Source organism: Phascolarctos cinereus, unplaced genomic scaffold, assembly GCF_003287225.1.
Source record: "Phascolarctos cinereus isolate Bilbo 61053 unplaced genomic scaffold, phaCin_HiC Scaffold_1;HRSCAF=81, whole genome shotgun sequence".
Taxonomy (NCBI): Eukaryota; Metazoa; Chordata; class Mammalia; order Diprotodontia; family Phascolarctidae; genus Phascolarctos; species Phascolarctos cinereus.
The window spans coordinates 147,011,286-147,035,254 of NW_027555514.1; the positions used below are offsets into that span (position 1 = coordinate 147,011,286).

Below are 23,969 nucleotides of genomic sequence, written 5' to 3' on the forward strand. Positions count from 1 at the left end.
TAGCATATCATATATATTTGTTTAAATAGGTATTTTAAAATATACTTATATAATGATAGCTAAATATAGAGTTAGGTAGAAATAGAGAATTGATTTAGTTCTAAAAAGGGCAAGAATACTTTCAGTGCATAGCAGGACACAAAAGGTGAACTAGGATGTGAAAACCCACCGTACTCTGGGACCTGTCCTGTCCCACGTTTCAGCAGCAGCCTCACTCTTCTCCCTCCAGATTTGATTAGCTCTATTGCTCTGGCGTGTGTCATGTCTCTTGTGCTTTCCCCATTGATTTCAATGATCTGATCTCCTACCTGCCAAGAAATAACACACACGAACACAAACAGGAAAGTTAACCAAGTTAGCCAAGTGTGGTTATAAAATTAGAAAATTAGCATCTCTCAAGGATTAGAAGGATCAAAAAGTTATCGGATAATGGAAAAATATGGTGGCATGGGAGAATGGGAAGAGCATTGCACTTGAACAGGAAAGAAATGAGTTTGAATTTCATCTTTGTCACCAATATCTATGTGATTGTTATAGACCTTCTAACCCTATCTTTCCTTCTCTGTCAAATGGGACAATAATACTTGGACCACCCATCTCCTAGGGTTATTGTGAAGCCCAATTGAGATCACATACATAAATTACTTTAAAAATCTTAAAGTAATAATAAATATCAGTTTTTCCTCAGTGATGATGATGATGATGATGATGATGATGATGATGATGATGATGATAATGTTTTATCAACTGGACACAAAATAATTTCAAGGGACATAGTCTGAATCTGGAATACACAACTTTGCTTACCCTTCTAATAATTAACTCAGATAATTTCAAACTACCCAATATGTTATTATTAGGGTATATAATCTTAGTTTAGGTCTTTGATTTTTTACATGAAGAGCCACCTTCATGCTCCAGGTCAAATCTCTTCTATGAAGTCTTCTTTGGTTCCCAGTCCTCTCCCTGACCCCCATCACACCCCCAAACTGGAAGTGTTCTCCCTATCATCTGATAACAAAATGCTTCTTTAATCACATTTATAATACAATAATTACAATTTGTATTTCATTTATCTGTATGCCTATCTTAACTCTTCAACTAAATAATTTCCTAAGTTTCCAAAGAATGCCCAATTTACCTTTATAACTCTCTCAGAATTGATATATTACATGCAGAAGGCATATAATAAATGCTTGTTGAAGAAACAAATGAATGAAGGAAGGAAGGCAGGCAGGAAGGCAGGAAGGCAGGAAGGCAGGCAGGCAGGCAGGCAGGCAAGGGCTGTTTCCTTTCCGTCTTTGTAGCCCCACTGCCTAGAACTTTGCTTTACATGTTAATAGATGTTTAACACATGTTTAATTAATTGAATTAAATGAGATACAAGTGGAAAGAGGATTGGAATCAGAGAGGGCTGGGGCTCAAGGCCTTGTTCTCTCATTTACCTCTTGTATTACTTTACACAAGTTACAACTTCTCTTGGCCTTAGTTACTTCATGTAGGAAATGAGGACATTGGACCAGATGTCACCTAAAATCTCTGCCAATTCTAAATCTATGAGTCTAAATTCTTTGTGTTGAAGTAGGACACAGATCCCCAAGGTCCATGATAGAAGGTTTGGGTTTGCTGTAGTTGTCTGATTGGCTTTTTGGTCTAGCCCTTTTCATGATTTTTTCATTTCCTATTATTTAAATCACTTTTTGATTCGATGGCTCCTGGGTGTTACTGTGGCATTGATTTTCTTCTCATAAACAAAGCTTGGCAGAGGTTTTAAGTGGTAGCAAATTTTTCATCACAACTATTTGAATAAAAATGAGTGCTCTGAAGCTTTTGATCAAGCCCTGGCATGCTCATATCTGATGATTAACCAGCCTTCCTCAATTGTCAGAAATATTTATGTTCTGTGATTTCTAGTTGGCTTTTGTTAATAGATATTAAGAGCAGCTAGCTGGGGCAGTGGATAGAGTGCCAGGCCTGGAGTCAGGAAGACTCATCTTTGTGAGTTCAAATCTGGCCTCAGACATTTACTAGCTGTGTGACCCTGGGCAAGTCACTTAACCCTGTTTGCCTCAGTTCCTCATCTGTAAATGAGTTGAAGAAGGAAACTGCCAATCACTCCAGTACCTTTGCCAAGAAAACCCCAAAAGGGGTCCTGAAGAGTCAGACACAACTGAACAACAATGACAAAACAGATATTTAAAATAAAATGAGTGCTACTGTGATGATGTCGTGTCACTCCTGCCATATTATTACCATTAGGAACCTTTGAATTAAATATGTTTCATTTCAATGCAAACCGCTTAAGACAAATTAGCCAAGAAAAGAACTGTGTGCTTGCTTTACAAAAATGCTATTTAGTTGGGCTGCATAAAGACTGCTGAACACAGCATGAGAAAGATAAATTCTGTAATACAGTAAGAGATGAGCCTGGCCTTGAAGGATGTATATATGTATGTATGTGTGTGTGTGTGTGTGTGTGTGTGATGGTCAGGTGAGTGGAGGGAGATTAGCAAAGGAAAACAGATATAAAATTCTCCAACCATCATGGCACAAAGGACATTTAAAATATTCCTTCCAAAAGATTATATTGTGGACCTCTTTTTTGTTGTTGTTCAGTTGTTTCAATTATGTCCAACTCTTCGTGACCCCATTCAGGGTTTTCTTGGCAAAGATACTGGAGTGGTTTGCCATCTCCTTCTATAACTCATTTTACAGATGAGGAAACTGAGGCAAACAGGATTAAGTGATTTGCCCAGGGGCTTTTTTAGCATTGATGAAACCCCTAGCACCTCTTTTCGTCCTCCCCAAACAAATTGGCTTGAGTTGCTACAGACAGTTGGTAGATTTTTGCTGAGCTGAGTGGGGAAGGTGGGCTGCCACAGCCAGGGGGTGCTACACAGAAGAACCTACTGTCACCTCTGAATAGATGGTCTTGTTTTTCTTAGTCCCACTTAGGGCACTTGGGATGAGACAACTGAAGAAGAGATTGCTAGAATAGATCCTAAAACCTTTTGGATTACTGAAGGTAAACCTTTTCTTCTTCCCTGATTGACCCCACTCTCACCTTCCCACAGCTGCAATTACAGATTTCTTCTCAACACACCCATACCACCTTATGCGGCCAACAATCAGGAATTCCCTCTCCTCCTGTCTTTCATTCTTTGGCTCTCCTCACCATCCTCCTCCACTCTTTCTTCTTTCCTCCAGTTTCAGGAGAACTCTTGCCAAAGAGTTCTCTACTTAAGTTCTCTACCTATGCTCTCCTATTGTATGCTACACTCTTCAGTAACTTGCTGATTAGATCATCCCCTCCCTCCAAATCTTCCATATCTCTTTATCCACTGGCTCTTTCTCTATAGCCTACTACATTCACAGATTTTCCTCATCCTCCTCAAAAAAATCTTTCATTTAGCCTTGCCATCTCCTTCAGCTATCATTTCTCTTCATTTTCACTGGGATGAATGCAAAAAGTTTCTGGAGTAGAATGGTTGGGAAAGATGTTTAGTGGGCCAGGATCCCAATTTTCAATGTTTTCAAATAGTATGTATCAAGGACGCTAACTTTAATATATCAATGTATTTTTGATAATATCTTTTATATCACTAGTATGCAAATTGTTGTCTATCATGCTAAAAACTACTTATTCCTCGTTGAGAGCAGGAGTAGGGGAAGAGGATCATCCCTGAACCAAATGTTAGCTATCAATGGTTGAGAGATCACCATGTATGTAATACTATTTTAGAAATACTCATTAACCCTACAGAACAAGCCTTTTTTTACTTCAGGGTGCTGATATGCAGGGTAAAGTAGATATAGTGACAATAACCTCAGACTATAGATTCAGATCTGAAAAAGACCTCAGTGGCCACCACACCCTCTACTCATTTAACAGATGAGATGATTGAGTTGAAAGAAGTTATATGACCTCCTCAAGGTCAAAAAGCTAATAAATGTCAGAGGTTTTCCACACTTTCTGTCCAGTATTCTATCTACCCTGCTGAAGTGGATGAAACAGAAGAATTAAAAGCACTGAGGGAAATATCAAGTCAACAAGCATTAAATAAGCACCTACTATGTGCCAGGGTCATGAAAAATCAGATACAATAACACCCTAGCAACAACAACATACACACATACATGTGTACACACACATAAATTTGATTCCATAGATTCTGAAATGAACTGGTTTCATAGAACTATGAAAGGGGAAGGGAAGAGAATAAGCATTTATTAAATGCTGACTATGTGCCAGGTACTGTGATAAGGACTTTATAAATATTATCTCATTTGATTCTTACAACATGATCCCCATTTTATAGTTGAGGAAAATGAGGCAGGCAGAGGTTAAGTAACTTGCCCACAGTCACATAGCTATTAAGTGTCTGAGTCTGGATTTGAACTCAGTTCTTCTTCCTTCTAGGTCCAGCACTCTATGAACTGTGCCATCCACCTCCCTGAAAGGGAGCTGAGAAGTCATTTACTTCAATCCACACCTGAATAAGAATCCTTTCTACATGGCTGACAAATGATCATCCTGTTTTTGTTTGAACACCTCTAGTGATAACGAATCAACTTCCTTTTGGTATTCTACTTTTAAAAAGTTCTAATTGTTCAAAAGAGTAGCTAGGGGGTGCAGTGGATAGATCACGAAGCCTGGAATCAGGAAGACCTGAGTTCAAATCCAACCTCAGATACTTACTAGCTATGTGACCCTGGGCAAGTCACTTAACCCTGTTTGCCTCAGTTTCCTCATCTATAAAATGAGATGAAGGAGGAAATGGCAAACCAACCCAGTATCTTTCTCAAGAAAACCCCAAATGGGATCACAAAGAGTTAAACACTACTGAGACAACTGAATGACAACAATTTAAAAATAAAATATATAAGTAAATATTTATTTAATTTAAAAATTTAAAATTTAAAAATACTGAAAAAACTAAATAGTAACAATTTAAAAATAAAAAAAATTAAAAATAAAACCTATACCTATTTGTGAAGAGTTGGACATGACTGAACAATAAAAAATTTTCAAAAGATATTCCTTATGTAAAAGTTAAATCTCTTTTTGCAATTTCCACCCAGTCTTTTTTTTAATATAAATTTATTTATTTTTAGTTTTCAATATTCACTTCCACAAGTTTTTGAGTTCCAAATTTCTCACCCCATCTCACCCCTCCCCCCTCCCCAAGATGGCATGCATTCTGAATATCCCTTCCCCTAGTCTGCCTTCTCTTCCATCTCTCCCCCCTCCCTTCTCTTATCCCCTTCCCTTTCTATTTTCCTGTAGGGCAGGATAGACTTCTGTACCCCACTTCCTATATTTCTTATTTCCCAGTTGCATGTGAAAACATTTTTTTTAAAACATGTGTTTTTAAAACTTTAGTTTTCAAATTTTCTCTCTTCCTCCCTCCCCACCCACCCTCATTGAAAAGGCAAGCAACTCAATATAGGTTGTACATGTGCAGTTATGCAAAACACTTCCATAGAGACATGTTGTGAAAAACTAACTCTATTTCCCTTAATCCTATCCTGCCCTCCATTTATTCTATTCTTTCTTTTGACCCTGTCCCTCCTCAGAAGTATTTGCTTCTGATTACCTCTTTCCCAATCTGCCTCCTCTCTATCACCCCCTGCTCTCTTGTCCCCTTCTCCCCTATTTTCCTGTAGGGTAAGACAGATTTCCATACCCAATTGAATGTGTATGTTATTCCCTCCTTAAGCCAAATCCTATGAGAATAAGATTCCCTCATTCCCTCTCACCTTCCCCCATTTCCCCTCCACTGTAAGAGACTTTTCTGTTTTATTTTTTTTGTGAGATAATTTACCCCATTCTACCTCTCCCTTTCTTATTCTCTGAGTATAACCCTCTTTTATCCCTTAATTTTATTCTCCAGATATGACCCCTTAATCTTCAACTCACCCTGTGCCCTCTATCTATCTATCTATACATACATATAATTTTTTCCTCCAACTACCCTAATACTGACAAAGGTCTCATGAGTTATAAATATCATCTTTCCATGCAGGAATGTAAACAGTTCAATCTTAATAAGTCTCTTATGATTTCTCTTTCCTGTTTACCTCTTCATGTTCCACTTGAGTCCTGTATTTGAAAGTCAAATTTTCTATTCAGCTCTGGTCTTTTCATCAGGAATGCTTGAAAGTCCTCTATTTCACTGAATGACCATTTTTTCCCCTGAAGGATTATACTCAGTTTTGCTGGGTAGGTGATTCTTGGTTGTAATCCTATCTCCTTTGCTCTCCGGAATATTATATTCCATGCCCTGCGTCCTTTAATGTAGAAGCTGCTAAATCTTGTGTTATCCTGATTGTGTTTCCACAGTACTTGAATGTTTCCTTCTGGCAGCTTGTAATATTTTCTCCTTGACCTGGGAACTCTGGAATTTGGCTACAATATTCCTAGGAGTTTTCCTTTGGGGATCTCTTTCAGGAGGAGATCTGTGGATTCTTTCAATTTCTATTTTGCCCTCTGGTTCTAAATATCAGGGCAGTTTTCCTTGATAATTTCTTGAAAGATGATGTCTAGGCTCTTTTTTTGATCATGGCTTTCAGATAGTCCAATAATTTTTAAATTCTCTCTCCTGGATCTATTTTCCAGGTCAGTTGTTTTTCCAATGAGATATTTCACATTGTTTTCTAATTTTTCATTCTTTTGGATTTGTTTTACAGTGTCTTGATTTCTCATAAAGTCACTAGCTTCCAATTGCTCTATTCTAATTTTTAAGGAAGTATTTTCTTCAGTAATCTTTTGGACTTCCTTTTCCATTTGGCCAATTTTTCTTTTTAGGGCATTTTTCTCCTCATTGGCTTTTTGGACCTCTTTTGCCATTTGGGTTAGGCTATTTTTTAAGGTGTTATTTTCTTCAGTATTTTTTTGGGTCTCCTTTAGCAAGCTGTTGACTTGTTTTTCATGATTTTCTTGCATCACTCTCATTTCTCTTCCCAGTTTTTCCTCTACTTCCCTTACTTGCTTCTCAAAATCCCTTTTGAGCTCTTCCAAGGCCTGGGACTGATTCATATTTTTCTTGGAGGCTTTGGATGTAGGAGCTTTGACTTTGTTGTCTTCTTCTGGTTGTATATTTTGATCTTCTTTTTCACCAAAGTAAGATAATATAGTCTGACTCTTTTTGCACTGCTTGCTCATGATCCCAGCCAATTACTTGAGTTTTAAACTCTTTGTTAAGGTAAGAGTCTGCTTCCAATGTGGAGAGTGTACTGTCCCAAGCTTCAGGGGTTTGTGTAGCTGTTTTCAGAGATACTTGTAGGGACCTGTAAATTTTCAGTTCTTCCAAGGTGGTATGATAAGGGGCGAGGTGTTTACTCCTTTCCTGGCCTGTGACCACAAGTATTCCTTTCTATCCTGTAACTGTGAGGAGGTTCTCTCCACAGCCACTCCAAGCTCCACCACGCCAGTGCCCTCCTCACCCAGCACCGCCCCAGAACTGTGACCCAGATCCAACCAAGGGCAAAGCAAGAGATTCCTGCCTCAGCACCGGCAAAGAGATCCCTGCAATCCCTCTTTGATCAGCCACTGGATTCCCCCTCAGTCTATGGGCTGGAAGCTCGGGAAGCAGCTGCCCCCTCCCCCCCCAGGGCCATGCTGTTGGGGAATGGATCTGTGACCCCACCTTCCTCTCTCAGCACCGGGGAAACAGACTTTTCCCACTGACCTTCTAAGTTGTCTTTGTCGTTAGTGGATTGAGGAGTCTGGAAACCTCCACAGCTGCCTGTGATTCGGTCCTCTGAGGCCTGCTCCAGGTTTGCTGCAGCCTGTGCTGCTCCAGAATTTGTTTAGAGCCATTTTTTACAAGTATTTGGAGGGGTTTGGGGGAGAGCTCAAGCAAGTCACTGCTTTCACTCCGCCATCTTGGCTCCACCCCCCTACAGGGTCAATTTCCACCCATTCTTGCTAGTTCTATCTGCAACCCCCCTCCCCCCACCAAGAAAAGTAAGTCAAATATCTCTTCCACAGGATGGCCCTTCAAATACTTCCAGACTGCTATCCCTAGTTCATCCAAATGGTCTTCATGATTTTGAAGTCCTTCACCAGACCTTTCCTTGATTTCCTTCCTAAAATGTGACATTCTCAAAATGGAAAGAACATGTCAGATGTGTTCTGACCAGGTCAGAGGACTCCTTAGCTTTTAATGACATGCTTTGCTTGATATAGCCTGAGTTTTTGTGGTTGTACAGTCATTTTCAGTGGTGTCTGACTCTTTGTGACCCCTTTGGGGTTTTCTTGGCAAAGATACTGGAGTGGTCTGCCATTTTCTATTCTGGCTCATTTTATAGATGAGGAAACTGAGGCAAACAGGGTTAAGTGACTTGCCCAGGGTCACACAGCTAGTAAGTGTCTGAGGCCAGATTTGAACTCAGGAAAACTCATCATCCTGACCCTAGGCCTGCTGCTTTTTATCCACTAGCTGCCACCTCCCTGCCCAAGCATATCAGCTTTTTTTTTTTTGTCTTCAGTATCTTCCTAATGACTCATGTTGTTTTCTTAAGATCCCCAGATCTTTTTAGATAAACTGCTGTCTAGCCCATTTTGTACTTATGAAGCTAGTAATCTAAATCTAAATGTGAGACTTTGTATTTATGCATATTAAATGTAATCTTATTTGATTCAATCCAACAATTTAGCTTGTCAAGATCTTTTTGTATCCTGACTGTCAACTTATCAGGTTAGCTGTTCCTCCTACCTTTTTCTTATCTGCAAATTTGATAAGCATGCCATCCATTGCCTTCATCTAACGTGTTAAGAAAAATGTTACACAGTCCAAGGTCAAGGACAGATCCCTGGGCAGCCCAATTGCGAGTTCCTCATCTGAGTTGACACTGAACCATTAAGTACATTAAACTTTGGTGTCAGCTACTTAACCAACATCAAGTTGACCTATTGTCTAGCATTCATTTCTCCATCTTGTCCACAAAAATAACATCAGAGATACTGTAAAATATTTTGCTAAGTATGGGCAAATCAAATCTACAATAGTTCCCTGATTAAAAAGCTTGGTTGCCAAAGAGTTGCCAATCTATGTTAGTAGAGGGAGTTACCTTACTGAGACTTCCCAAGGTTTGCTTAAAAACCAAAGAAACCAGTTTAGTAACTGTTTCAGAAGAGAAGATGAGGTGATTCCATCACGGGCTGTTGTCATCAATTCTTCATGAATTGAGGCTGGCTGGCTGTTTGTGATCAGTGTTTGTTCACTATCCCTAATTGATTGCCATGCATTACAATTTTGCTAGGAAGAAAAACCAAGCCCATTGGCCTCATTATTGTAGATTCAACTCTCTTCCCTTCTCCAAAAATCAGAATAACATTTTCCCTTCTCTATTTCTGGATTACTTTTCTCATTTCCCTCAATCTTTTCCAAGATCAGTGATCGTGGCTCAGAAGTCATGGCTGCCAGTTCTTTCAGCAACCTGAGATGTAGTTCGTGAGGGTCTGGTAACATGAACTCTCTTCCTGCCTCCCTACTTACCTCTATTAGCCATTTTTGTTTTGTTCCTTCCAGTCCAAATATTAGTGTCAAGTAGTAGTGGTAGTGGTAGTAATAGTAGTAGTAGTAGTAGTAGTAGTAGTAGTAGTAGTAGTAGTAGTAGTAGTAGTAGTTCTCCTCCTCCTCCTCCTCCTCCTCCTCCTCTCCTCTTCCTCTTTCTTCTTCTTCTTCTTCTTCTTCTTCTTCTTCTTCTTCTTCTTCATCCTTCTTTCTCTTCTTCTTTCTCCTCCTTCTCCTTCTCATCTCACCAAGGAGTGAGATGGCAGTTCTACCCCCCTCTTTTCCCTAATACTTACCCCCCTTTTTTGGTGGTCCTTTGCTTTCCTCATAAGCTTTAGCTCATTCTGAGTTTTTGTATCCCTGACACTATTCTTTATGGGACTTTGTTGCACATATTTATTCATTCTCAGTTATCTGCCTTTGCTTCCATTTTCCCTGTCTATTTCTTTTAAGCCTACATTGGTTGATATGCAGCCATATCAGTGTCTTTAGACAATCTGTTCTTTTCTTTTTCACTGGAATTACTTCTCTTTGTTTCTTTAGAATTCCACTCTTAAGCAATTCCATAGGCTGATATCTTCTAAAAATATAGTCCTTGTGATTCTACTTATCCTTTTTTTTTTTCTGGATCCACTGAAATCTGTTCTCTAAAAATATAGGGTACATGTCAGACTATGCCCAAGTTCCTTTCTTGGAATCACAAATTTTAGAATGAACTGAATTGAATTGAATTCCTGACTCTGCTGTCTATCACACATTAGAAATAAATTGGTTACTTCCAACAAAGTTCTCCACCTTTTTACCACAGAAACCAGTTCTTCCTTGTTGGTGAGAGTCAGACCCAGAAGAGCAGATCCCCTCACTGCTTCTTCCAACTTCTCAGGCATAGAATTAACATTAAGACAAGTAAAAAATTATCAGCTACTTTGTTTGGAGCAGAAGAGCTCAGTAGAGATCCAGAGAAATGAAATCCCCAATCGCTATTGCATCATGTCTTGGTACCAGACTTGCAATCTGTTTTCTGGACTCTAATTTATTTCTTTTCTGTTCAGGTCATCTGTAGTGTGCTCCAATAACACCCTTTCTTCTGTTTCTGCCTCCATTTTTCTTATCCAAACACTCTGCTCCATTCTTGATCATCTCTGCTTCCTCTAATGAGTTTATTTCCTTAATATACGTTGTTCCTCCCCCCCCCCAGACTCTTTGCTACAGTTAGCCTGTGAACCTAGCCTATTTATTTCAAATAAGGCAGAATAATGATGGGGCAGAACACTTTCAAGGAGCTGGATGTGTGCTCAGGCTCCTTGCTAAAGGATGCGTGCAACACAGCAACTCCTTGGTATATACATGAAGATGATTGGTCGTTGAGAGCCATTCGTTTAGTAGGTTATAAGAATAATAGAAAGGCTCTATCTCTGTCTCTCTGTCTGTCTCTGTGTGTCTCTCTGTCTGTCTCTGTCTGTCTCTCTGTCTCTGTCTCTCTCTCACGTGCTATTTTTGGGATAGCTTTTCTTTGTGTTTCCAGAGTTGTGAGAGAGGAGACTTGTATTCCTTCTCTTGATACTCAGCACAAATGATGGTTTTGCTTTTGAATAGCACCAGTGATGAAAATACCACAAGTGAATCTTAAGGTCTTTGGTTTCTTGCCCAAGATTTCTTAATCTTTTCGCAATGTTTTATAGATTCCTTTTGGTCATATCATCTGTGCCTATTGGAACCACTAGACATGTACAGTTGTTACTGGGTTATCCCTCCCTAACACACACTACAGGGTAAATGCCTTGACTTCTAGTATCTTTGGGTTGAATGTAAGATTGGGATTAGGTCTAAAAATCAAGGAATGACAGAAATAGGGAAGTTGTAGTTGTTCTAGTCAAATGGACAAGGTGCTTGTGGATAAAGTCAGATTAAAAAAATCAGTTTAAGAATATATCATTTTAATGATTATAATTTCAATGTGGCCCCAGGCTTAAGTTTCTTCTTCCTCTTCTTTTCCATAAAAACATAAGAATGTAAAACATTTGAACCTATGTTTTCTCTTCCATCTCTACACCAACCATGTGCACACATTTTGAATGTAACTCACTAACAAGAAAACCCTGGAGGAAGGAGTTGATTTTTATGTTGTTTACTGTCTTGATACATGGGGCAGCTAGGTGGCGTCATGGATAGAGTGCTGGGCTGGGAGTCAGGAAGACTCATTTTAGTTCAGATCTGGCCTCAGACACTTTACGCTGTGAGACCTTGGGCAAGTCACTTAACCCTGTTTGCCTCAGCTTCCTCATCTGTAAAATGAGCTGGAGAAGGAAATGGCAAACCACTCCAGTATCTTTGCCAAGAAAACCCCAAATAGGGTCACAAAGAGACTGACGTGACTGAAACAACTTAACAACAAATTTTGATAATAAAGTCAGAGAGAATGACGTCTATGAGGAAAAAAGACTTTTACCTTTTTGCTATATGTAAGTATTTGATTTCATCTGAGAACCTGTGCAGGCAAGCTGCCCAGTTTCCTGTCACTTGATGAACTCGACTTTCTCATCTTACATGTTAATGAAGCCAGGGAAAGGATTTGATGAAGCCAACGGTAAATTAGCACCTTCTTCAAAGAGTAAGTGAGAAAACATACTTGTGAGATCCAGGCCTAGGTTCTTCCTCTTCCCATCCATCTCCCCAACCCTGCCAGCACCAAGCTTCTTTCTTCTAACACTCATTTACTAAAATTAAACCTTGAATAACTGTCCCATTCTTTTTTTTTTTTTATAGATTTTTGGAAATAAAGTTAAATTGAGAATAAGAAAAAGGAGGAAATGTTGAGTTAGGTAGACTAAGTTGTGGTGTAAATGTGTTGTGGCAAGTAACTCATATATATTTCTATATTGCTCAGGAGGAGAGAGAAATGCCAATTTAGGCATCTGGGGTTAAGGAAGGCAGATTGAGTGTTACAAGGAGATGTGACTACCTTTTCCGCTGGTATATAAATCCATTAATCTTTAGCAGTCTGGGAAAAATAACAATCTTAATATCCTTTAGTGCCTTGAGTACAAGTACAACACACAAGATAAAACTGTTGTCTTCTAGAATAGGTTAGGAAGCTGGCAATTTCTACCAGGCTCATCCAGCGAGGCAGCTTTTTCTTTACAAAACCATCGCTTAATACTTGAATTACCTTGGAACTCTGGGTTGAATGGGTTTTTTCTTGTCATAATGGAAGGTGAAAGTATCTGAAGTCATCATATATTGGTGACTATGTGCTACAGAGAGCTGGTTTGGAATTAGAGGACCTGGGTTCAAATCCTAGCCCTGCTGCTTACTGTGTGACCTTGGATAAGTCACTTAGTCTCTTTGTGCTCCCATTTCCTTATCTATAAAATGAAGAAGTGTGATAAGATGGCTTTCTAGCGTCTCTTTTCAGCTCTGAATCTATGATGCTATATAGATGAAGTTTAGGAATGCTTGTTAATATCAGGAAATGCCAAGATTTCTTAGGATGATAATTGCTTCAAAAAAATGGGAAAAAAGAGGTTTGGGGCTTATGTCTATTTTTGTAGTCAAATGGGGGAAGAGGAAGGAAATAAGCATTTATATAGCACCTATTTTGTGCCAGGCACTGAGTTAAATGTTTTATCAATATCATCTCATTTGATCCTCAACTCAATAGTTCAATTAAATGAACATTTATTAAGCATCTACTATGTGCCAGGCACTGTACTAAGCTCTAGAGATACAAAGAAAGGCAAAAGACAAAAGCTATTCCCTGCAAGGAGCTTACAATCTAATGGGAGAGACATGCAAAGTAAGCTATACACATGATAAATAGGAAATAATTAAAAGTGAGAAAGCACTGTAAAGTAGTTGCTCTTATTATCCCTGTTTTATAATTGAAGAAACTGAGGCAGGTTGAGGTTAAGTGACTTGCCCAGGGTCACACAGCTGTGTGTCTGTGTCCGAGGCTGAATTTGAATTCAGGTCTTCCTGACTCTAGGCCCAGACCTCTATTCACTGTTTCTTTTAGCAGCCTGCTAGTATTAAGCAAGTAGCATAATTCAATATATTCTTGTTGAGGTTTAAATTAAATTTTGGATTAAATTCTGTCTTGAAATATGGCAAATGAGTCCAGATCAGAGCTGTCTGTTATACAGATAGCTTTGCAAAAATACTCATCTGTTTTTGTCAGTCCTATATAGTGAAAGATGACAAGGATCTAAAGGCTAGTATTTTTATTTACTAATAGTTGGTGAAATGGTTAGAGTGTTGGACTCTGAGTTTGAATCCTACCTCAGATACATAGTAGCTGTGTGACCTTGAATGAGTCATTTAAATTTTCTCAGCCTCAGTTTCCTTATCTATAAAATGTGTATAATAACAGCATGTCTTGTTGCTCTCAGGGTTGGGGTGAGGATCAAATGAGCAAGCATATATGTACAGTGCTTTGCAAATTTTAAAGCGCTTCATTCCATTCAAAGTATGGTGATGATGACATGAATGGGCTGTAATAGACCCTAATTATTTAATAAGTATGGAGCTTTTGATACATTGATCAATAAATCCCAGCTAAGTTTCCTCTCCACGTTAATGCAATGGACTTGAATGCAAACCATTTCCATTGCTAAGGCTTTGGGGTCAATAATAGCCTTGGAGAGCGGGTTTGCCTATCCAATGACAGCACAATTCTTGTTAAGAGGCGTCAAGGTAGACTAAGCTTTAGTGTACCTCAGCAGACCTTAAAGCTTTCTTGAAATACTGTCTTAAGCACTTCCAATGAAACCATAATGATTTCAATAACACTTAGCTAAGGTCCAATGAGGTTTCAGCAACAGTGGATGATGCAGATGGTCAATGATAGAGAAAATTGTGTGAAATCAATGCTAAGGGAGTAGTTGCAAATAAGGGGATGGGGATGGGGAGAGCAGAGTTCACCAGACCAAGAAATATTACCGTGATAGGTCTTTACTGTGGCGTGATAGCAGAGTCATTGAACAGGGCTTTAGAGGACAGGATGCTTAGCCTAGTCACTTGAACAAAGGACAGACTCATGTTTCCTTCCCTCAAATGAGTAGAACCTCTATCTGTCTGTATTGCCATATAGTATGTGTGTATGCTTTTTTTTTTGTCTCTTTGCTATAACATACAGTATTAACACTTGGGCTTGAACTGCTACCTGAGTATCAGTTTACTGTAAATCCTCAAACCCAGGTCCTTGCTCCAGCTTGAACTATGAGGCCAGATATAGTAACAATGGAATTGTCCCACTCTTCCTTGATGGCCCAAAGACTGGCTGAATTAGTTTATGTACAATATTTCACTTGCAGAGGGGTAGGGGAAAATCTCAGTTCTTATTAATAATGAAAAAGGTAACAGAGGACATCAGCTATCCGCCTATATGTCTATTTTCTGAGACTTCTCTAAATATAGATTGAAGACATTCACAGTGTGGCTCTTACTAGGAGAAGGAAAGCTTTCATAAGCAATATTATACAATGGACCACATTTTTACCATCATAAGACTGACTGAAAGATGAAGAGAGCACAATATCTCACTGTGCTTACTCTTACAAAGAACTATCTAAAAGGCTCACATCCTCCATCCATTCATTAATATCATTCAAGATTCCTTGACAGACATAATAACCCAAATAATCTTGTTGAACAACACTGTGATCAACCCTTCTCTGTTTTGCCAGAAACAAGGACCATCTTTTTTATAACAGAATTCTAGCAGTGTTGTATGGCTGTGACACATAAAACATAAAAGACTCTAAAAAAACCCCCTGAAAATGAGGAACTTTTAAAGGACAATCGAGGTAGGAGCCCAATTAAGGATTTCAAAGAACAATATGCATGGAGAATGTCATCAGGGAGATGTACGATAGGGAAAGAAGATAGGTTAGTCTCATAGCAAGGATGAGGGATGACAGTAGACAGTTTGGGTACAATACCATGGAAAAATGAGGAAGGCCTACCTCATGTGCCCAATGTGCTGTGAGTCATGGATGAGAGCTGCACAGAACAGCCAAGTTTGGATGGGTTGTGATTAGCACTGCTGGAGGGAATAGCTAAATTTATTAGACTACAGATGCATATGAGTACTCTACTCCCTTAGCTTCAATGACCAACCCAATGTTTCCAAATCTGCACAGTTAGCTCTGCTTTCTCCAATGCTCTTCAGGACCACATTTTTGGCTACCCTCCACTTTTATGTGTTGTCAGAATTTCAAACTTAACACATCCCAAACTGAACTTATCATCTTCCCAACTAAACCCTTGTCTCCTCCCAACTTCCTTCCATTGATGACATTACCACCTTTCCACCACCCACATTTGGAAACTAGGAATCATCCTTGGCTCTTCCTTCTTTCCTACTCCTGAGATTCTATCAAGTTACCAAATCTTGGAAATTGTATCTCAACAGTGATTCTCACATCTGTCACTTCTTCTCCACTCATATTACCATTACTCTAATTTAGGCTCTTATCAGCTTTCACCTAGAATATTTGTCCATTCAATGACTCAAACTCCTTGCCTCCAATTTCTCCCTTCTCTAATTCCTCTTTCATACAGCTGCTAAAATAATCTTTTTAATGCACTATCCCAATCAGAACACAACAAATTAAGAATGGAAACATACTAAATTATTTGAAGGAAATATGTAGGAAATAGTGTCTTAGGGAAATGTCATTGACAAAGGTTTAAAAAAAATTAAATTGCCTTTTAGGCATTCCAACAGTCTGAGAAGAATTTTAATAATGCTTGTGATTCCAAAACTGTCAATAAATATTTAACTGAAAATAAACAAATTAAAAAACCCCTTAGAATTCTGTTTTTGCCACTGTGAAAAGCGAAAGTCATTTAACTTTTCTGGACCCCAGTTTCCTCATTAATAAAATGAAGGGATGGGCTAGGTGACCTTGAAAGGCACTTCCAATTCTAACTCTGCGATCCTATAAATGTTGGATAAATAATCTGAATCCAAAGCTAACAGAAAGGGGATAACTATAAGTGTGATGATAGACTTGAATGAATGGAGAGTGATTTCAAAGGATATCTGGCTGAAGTAAGATATTTTGTGACAAGAAAAAACAGCAAAAACACCCAACTTTCAATTCCCTTCAAAATTTTAATTTGGATATCTAATCCTGAATAAAAGAGCAGAATAAGATCTAAAAATCCTGTGCCTGAGCCAAGAACTGGAAATGAGTTTAAGAACCTGATGATTTTGATGTGCAAAGATGCGAATGTACAGAATTGACTTATTTTGCATCATGTTTTCCTGGTTGAGAGGAGATCAAAATTTTTTTTTCTCCCTGAATAAAACCCCAGGTGGCAATGGAGAATGGGGGAGGGTGGCAATGCTGCCTCTCCTGGGCTGCCTCACCCCATTCTTGTTTGTGTAAAGGATTCCTTACCCTAGGCATGGTAACTTAGGGATCTGGAGAAAAACTTCTCTCTAAGCGGTCACTGAAGCAGTGTGCTTTGCTTCTAATTTTGTAGGTAAATGGGAGAAAATGAAAGATAACTGTACATATTTACCTACTCAGTTATTTTTGTAGGTATAAGGACTTGGGTTTTATTATTCTGGTATACATCTGTACTGTCTTTTTTGCACTAATCAGCCCATAGCTAAGCTTGCTAGTACGATCTAGGGAACTCGGACTGCCATGAACTTTTATTTACCTGGTTTACCTTGCCTACAAAGACTTAATTTTTTCTTCCCCCTTACCCTCCTTTTTTGCTCCCTGAAAATTGCACAGCTCCCTTTATGGTATTTTGAGGTTCACTCTAATGAATGGAGGGAAGATATACAGAGTTAGGGGTAAGGATGAGGATACAACAAGTTCAGGAACAGATGAATAGGAAAAGGGTTTATAAATTTCTACTTTCTAATAGGGGAATCTTGATCTCAAACACCAACGTGACATTGGGCCCGTTCTTCTTAGCTCCCTTCAGTGTAACCTCCTAAGCAATCTTGGCCTGGAAGTTATTAGCTCGGTGGTTTTGGATTTTGGCTCTCCAGGTTTGTTTCTTCAGCTCTCAGGTGGGTATACAAGTTTAGGGTCTGGCCAGTGTTCCCTCTTCTAGTTAGTCCATTCTGGTTCCTAGAAGAGATTCCTCACTCTAAAGGCTAACTTGGGGACATAGAGAAAGTCTCTAAGGAAATGTCTACCCATACTTCTGACCTTGAAAGCAATTGGGAGAAAGTGAAATATCGTAATATCTACTTGCCTAACCAGAGAATTCTTGAATTTTTGGAGGGAATGTCATATTGGCATAAGAAAACAATATCTTATTTTCCTTTAACTAAGAATCTTTACAATATTATTTGTGAGGAACATTTAATTCTGGCTGAATTTTGTTTATTCCTCTAACAATGATTGAAATAAAAATTTTGTGCCTCCTCTGTATGCATTTTTTGAAGTGTACTGATTTTATAATCAGAAAACAGGAGTTTAAGTCCTGGCTTTAAGAATGACCAACTGTTTGTCCCTCAATAAGTCATTAAAAGTCCTTGAGCCTCATTTTTCCATCTGTAAAACTTAAATAATAACAGCAGCTTAGAGTGTTTCCTGGGGTTTCTGGGAGGAAAGCACTTTGCAAATCTCAAAGCATTATAAGAGGATGTGGGTAAGTTTCCATTTCTTTGAAGTCTTCAAGCAGGGACTTGGTGACCAGTTATCAGATATCTTAGAAAGGAAACTTCTTTTATTGTAAGGACTGGATTAGGTGGTTGCTGAGGTACCTTCCAACTCTCAGATTCTGTGGTCCTTTTTGCATCTCTTATTTCACACCCAGAAATCTGTACATTTTGTCCTCACTCTTAACTTGTGAAGTTGTGTTTCTTACCCCACCTTCTCTCTTCAAATGCAATTTTAGTTAGCTAAGTCTTCTTGTAGTCTGTTCCACCAGGCCTTGCTATTCTAGCTTCCCATTTGCTTTTTACACAGTATAGCATTTCTTTCCAGACCAAACCTCTCATTTTAAACTTATACCTCTGGTTGATTTATACCTAACTCCTTACTTATCTAATGAGCTGTGCTGATAGATACACTCTGGGGCCAATAGTCACTAGGCATTCTTTCCCAGTCTTTTTCTTTCACTTTATCTCACACTTAGGCATGTTCCACATTTAGACTCCTTTTCTAGATAGATGTTCCAGAATTCATGTACTTCTACCCTATATACAAAAGTTAAATAGCCACATAGCATTATCATGCTATTTTCATCTTCCAATAATTGGACAAGTTTTACATTGTCATGGAAATAAAAGAGGAAACTCACTTATTGGTGACTCTAGCTGCAATATTGTTTACCCTCCTTGAATGTAATTGAGAGAAAATGAAAGATTATTATTGTACATACTTGACTTACCAGATATGCTTATTTTCTAGACAGAAGGGCTTAGCTTTCTGCAGGGATTGTTACACTAGCATAAGATAATGATCTCTTGTTTTCCTTAAACTAAGAGTTCTATATATCACATTATCATTTAGGCATTATTAGAGATATGTTTCTTTAATAGAGTCTTAGAATCATAATATCATAGAATTTTAACAACGCAAGAAGCCCTGGAGAAACCATAGCCCAACCCCTTCACTTCACAGAAAAGAGGCTGAGGCTCAGAAAGGCTAAATGATTTAGCCAAGGTCATGCAAATTAGACTGTGGTTTCATACAACAAATGGGGAAAAATTAATTTTCAAAGAACACTTACATATAAGATGCATAAAGAATCAGCCCAAGAGTAGTAAATAAAATTCAGCCAGGATTAAAGTCTCCCACAAAATCATATTGTAGAGTTATTCTGCACCTCTTCCCAGGGCTCTGCTGCCAGATTCCCCCTTTGGTACCAATTTAAAAGCTTTATGTGAGTGCTTATTCCTGCATGATGGCTTTCATCTGCCCCATTTCATTTCTTTAGTTCCTTTTGTAAAGAAATTTAAAAATCATATAAATATGTATCACTCAACAGTATTTTTCCTATTACATGTGAAGATAGTTTTCAACATTGATTTTTGTAAGATTTTGAGTTCCAAATTTTTCTCCCTCCTTCCCTCCAGTCCACCCTTCCCAAGACAGCAAGCAATCTGATATAAGTTATATATATACAATTATGTTAAAAATATTTCCACGTTAGTCACATTGTGAAAGAAGAATCAGAACAAAAGGGAAAAACCAAGAGAAAAAAAAGTGAAAATAGTATGATTTGATCTGCACTCAGACTCCATAGTTCTTTCTCTGTATGTGGATAGCATTGTCCATCATGAGTCTTTTGGAATCGTCTTGAATCATTGTATTACTGAGAAGAGCTAAGTCTATTGTAGTTGATCATCGCACAATGTTGCTGTTATTATGTACAATATTCTCTTGGTTCTGCTCACTTCATCTAGCATCAGTTCATGTAAGTCTTTCCAGGTTTTCCTGGTCTGCCTGCTCATTGTTTCTTATGGAACAATAGTACTCCGTTACATTCATATACCACAACTTGTTCAGCCATTACCCAGTTGATGAGCATCCCCTCAAATTCCAATTCTTTGCCACCACAAAAAGAGCTGCTATAAATATTTTTGTACATATGGGTCCTTTCCCCTTTTTTACGATCTCTTTAGGATACAGACCTAGGAGTGGGATTGCTTGATCAAAGGGTATGCACAGTTTTTATAGCCCCTTGGGCATAGTTCCAAATTACTCTCCAGAATGGCTGGATCAGTTCAAAACTTTAGCAATAATATGTTCCATTTTCCCACATCTTCTCCAATATTCATTATTTTACTTTTCCGTTATATTAGCCACTTTGATAGGTGTGAGGTGGTACCTCAAAGTTGTTTTAGTTTGCATTTCTCTAATCAGTAGTTATTTAGAGCATTTTTATATGACTATAGATAGCTTTAATTTTTTCATCTGAAAACTGCCTGTTCATATCCTTTGACCATTTATCAATTGGGGAATGACATGTATTATAGATTTGACTCAGTTCTCTGTATATTTGAGAAATGAGGCCTTTATCATAGACATTTGATGTAAAGATTGTTTCCCATCTTTCTGCTTTCCTTATAATCTTGGTTGTATTGGTTTTGTTTATGCAAAGCCTTTTTAATATAATACAATCAAAATTATCCATTTTGCATTTCATAATGTTCTCTATCTCTTTTTTGGTCATAAATTCTTTCCTTCTCCATAGATTTGACAGTCAAACTATTCCTTGCACTCCTAATTTGCTTATGGTATCACCCTTTATGTCTAAATCATATACCCATTTTGACCTAATGTTGATATAGTGTACGAGATCTTGGTCTGTGCCTAGTTTCTGCCATACTGTTTTCCAGTTTCCCCAGAAGTTTTGTCAAACAGTAAGTTCTTATCTCAGAAGCTGCAGTCTTTGGGTTTATCAAATAGTAGATTAAATTTACTACTGTATCTTGTGTATCTAACCTATTCCACGGATCCACCACTCTTTCTTAGACAATACCAAATAGTTTTGATGATTGCTGTTGTATAATATAGTTTTGGATCTGGTATGGGTAGGCCACCTTCCTTTGCATTTTTTTTTTATTAATTCCCTTGATATTCTTGACTTTTGTTCTTCTGGATGAATTTTGTTATTATTTCTTCTAGATCTATAAAACAATTTTTGGTAGTTTGATTGGTATGGCACTGAATAAGAAAATAAATTTATGAAGAATTGTCATTTTTATTACATTAGCTTAGCCTACCCACAAGCAATTGATACTTTCCCAATAGCTTGGATCTGATTTTATTTGTGTGGTATTTTGTAATTGTGTTCATACAGTTCCTGGGTTTGTCTTGACAGGTAAACTCCTAAGTATTTTGTAATGTCTACAGTTATTTTCAATGGAATTTCTCTTTCTCTTGCTGCTGGGCTTTGTTAGTAATACATAGAAATGCTGATGATTTAACGGTTTTATTTTATATCCTGCAACTTTATTAAAGTTGTTAATTATTTAAAAAAGTTTTTTATTTGATTGTCTAGGGTTCTCTAAGTATACCATCATATCATCTGCAAAGAGTGATAGTTTTGTTTACTCATTGCTTATTCTAATTCCTTCAATTTCTTTTTCTTCTCTTGTTGCTAAAGCTAACATTTCTAGTACAATATTGAATAATAGTAATGAGGATGAGCATCCTTGTTTCACCCCTGATCTTATGGGGGTGCTTCTAGCTTATCCCCATTACAAATAATGCTTGCTGATGGTTTTAGATAGACACTGTGTATCATTTTGTTCTATTTTTTTTTCTTTTTGGTGAGGCAATTGGGGTTAAGTGACTTGCCCAGGATCACACAGCTAGTAAGTGTCAAGTGTCTGAAGCTGGATTTGAACTCAGGTCCTCCTGACTCCAAAGCCAGTGCTCTATCCACTGCACCACCTCGTTGCCCCAACTGCATATCATTTTAAGGAAAACTCCACTTATTCCTATGTTCTCTAGTGTTTTTAATAGGAATGTGTGCTGTATTTTGTCAAAAGCTTTTTCTGCATCTACTGAGATAATCATATGGTTTCTGTTAACTTTGTTATTAATATAGTCAATTATGCTGATAGTTTTCCTACTATTGAACCATCCCTGCATTCCTGGTATAAATCTCACCTGGTCATAGTGTATGATTCTCATGGTAAATTGCTGTAATCTCTTTGCTAATAAATTATTAAAAATTTTTGCATCAAGATTCATTAGGGAAATTGGTCTACAATTTTCTTTCTCTGTTTTGGCTCTTCCTGGTTTAGTTATCAGCAACATATTTGTGTCATAAAAGAAATCTGGTAGGATTCCACTCATTTTTTACAAATAGTTTATATAGTATTATAATTAATTGTTCTTCAAATGTTTGGTAGAATTCACTTCCAAGTCCATCTAGCACTGAAGCTTTTTTCTTAGAGATTTCAGTGAAAGCTTGTTCAATTTCTTTTTCTAAAATGGAGTTATTTAAGTATTTCATTTCCTCTTCTGTTAATCTGGGCAATTTATGTTTTTGGGAATATTCATTCATTTCACTTAGATTGTCAGATTTGTTGGCCTATAGTTGGGCAAAATAGCTCCCAATCATTGCTTTAATTTCCTCTTCACTGGTGGTGAATTCACTCTTCATTTCTGATACAGGTAATTTGGTTTTCTTTTTTAAATCAAATTAACCAATGGCTTATCTATTTTATTGCTTTTTTCTTAAAACCAGCTTCTAGTTTTATTTCAATGGTTCAATGATTTTCTTACTTTCAATTTTATTGATCTCTCCTTTGATTTACAGGATTTCAAATTTAGTGTTTAATTGGGGATTTTTAATTTGTTCTTTTTCTAGTTTTTTTAGTTGCACGTCCAATTCATTGATCTGCTTTTCCTCTGTTTTATGAATGTAAGCAATTAGAGATATGATTCCCCTGACTACTGCTTTGGCTACATCCCATAAATTTTGGTATGTTGTCTCATTGTTATCATTTTCTTTAATGAAATTATCAACTGTTTCTATGATTTGTTCTTTGACCCACTTGTTTTTTTAGGATTAGATTATTTAATTTCCAATTAATTTCTTTTTCCATCATCTATTACCAAATATAATTTTTATTGCATTGTCATCTGAAAAGGATGCATTTACTATCTCTGCTTTTCTGCATTTGGTTGTGAGGTTTTTATGTCCTAATATATGGTCAATTTTCACATCCTGCTGCGAAAAAAGTACATTTCTTTTTATTCCTATTCAATTTTCTCCAGAGAGCTATCGTATCTAACTTTTCTAGAATTTTATTCACCTGTTTAACTGGTATTTTCATCATGAAAGTTTGAAAGTCCTCTATTTCATTGAATTTCCATCTTTTCCCCTGAAAGATTATGTCCAATTTTTCTGGGTAGTTGATTCTTGGTTGTAATCCAAGCTCCTTTGCCTTCTGGAATATCATATTCCAAGCCCTCTGATCCTTTAAGGTAGAAACTGCTAGGTCCTGTGTAATCCTAACTGTGGGGCCTTGATATTTGAGTTGTTTCTTTCTGGCTGCTTTTCTCTTTGACCTGATTCCTGGAATTTGGCTACCATATTCCTTGGAGTTTTCATTTTGGGATCTCTTTCCTGAGGTGGTTGGTGGATTCTTTCAATGACTATTTTACCCTCTGATTCTAGGATATCAGTGCAGTTTTTCTTGATAATTTCTTGAAAGATGATGTCTAGGCTCTTTTTTTGATCATTTGGGTAGTCCAATAATTCTTAAATTATCTTTCCTGGATTTATTTTCCAAGTTAGTTGTTTTTCCAATGAGGTATTTTACATTTTTTCTATTTTTCATTCTTTTGATTTTGTTTTACTGATTCTTGATGTCTCATAGAGTTATTATCTTCCATTTGCCGAATTCTAATTTTTAAAGAATTATTTTCATCAGGTAGTTTTTGTACAACCTTTTCCATTTGGCCAATTCTACTTTTTAAGGAGTTGTTTTCTTCAGTCAATTTTTGT

General features: G+C 37.5%; 1 protein-coding gene across 6 annotated transcripts in view; it reads right to left on the reverse strand.

Annotated features, from left to right (window-relative positions):
* MAGI2 (membrane associated guanylate kinase, WW and PDZ domain containing 2) overlaps positions 1 to 23,969 on the reverse strand; it is a 701,300-nt gene that overhangs the window by 77,375 nt on the left and 599,956 nt on the right. For all 6 annotated transcript variants that reach the window (XM_020984495.2, XM_078154538.1, XM_078154537.1 and 3 more), the window contains one exon: positions 170 to 308. In XM_020984495.2, coding sequence (XP_020840154.2) covers positions 170 to 308 — 139 coding nt within the window. The remainder of the gene's footprint in view (positions 1 to 169; positions 309 to 23,969) is intronic.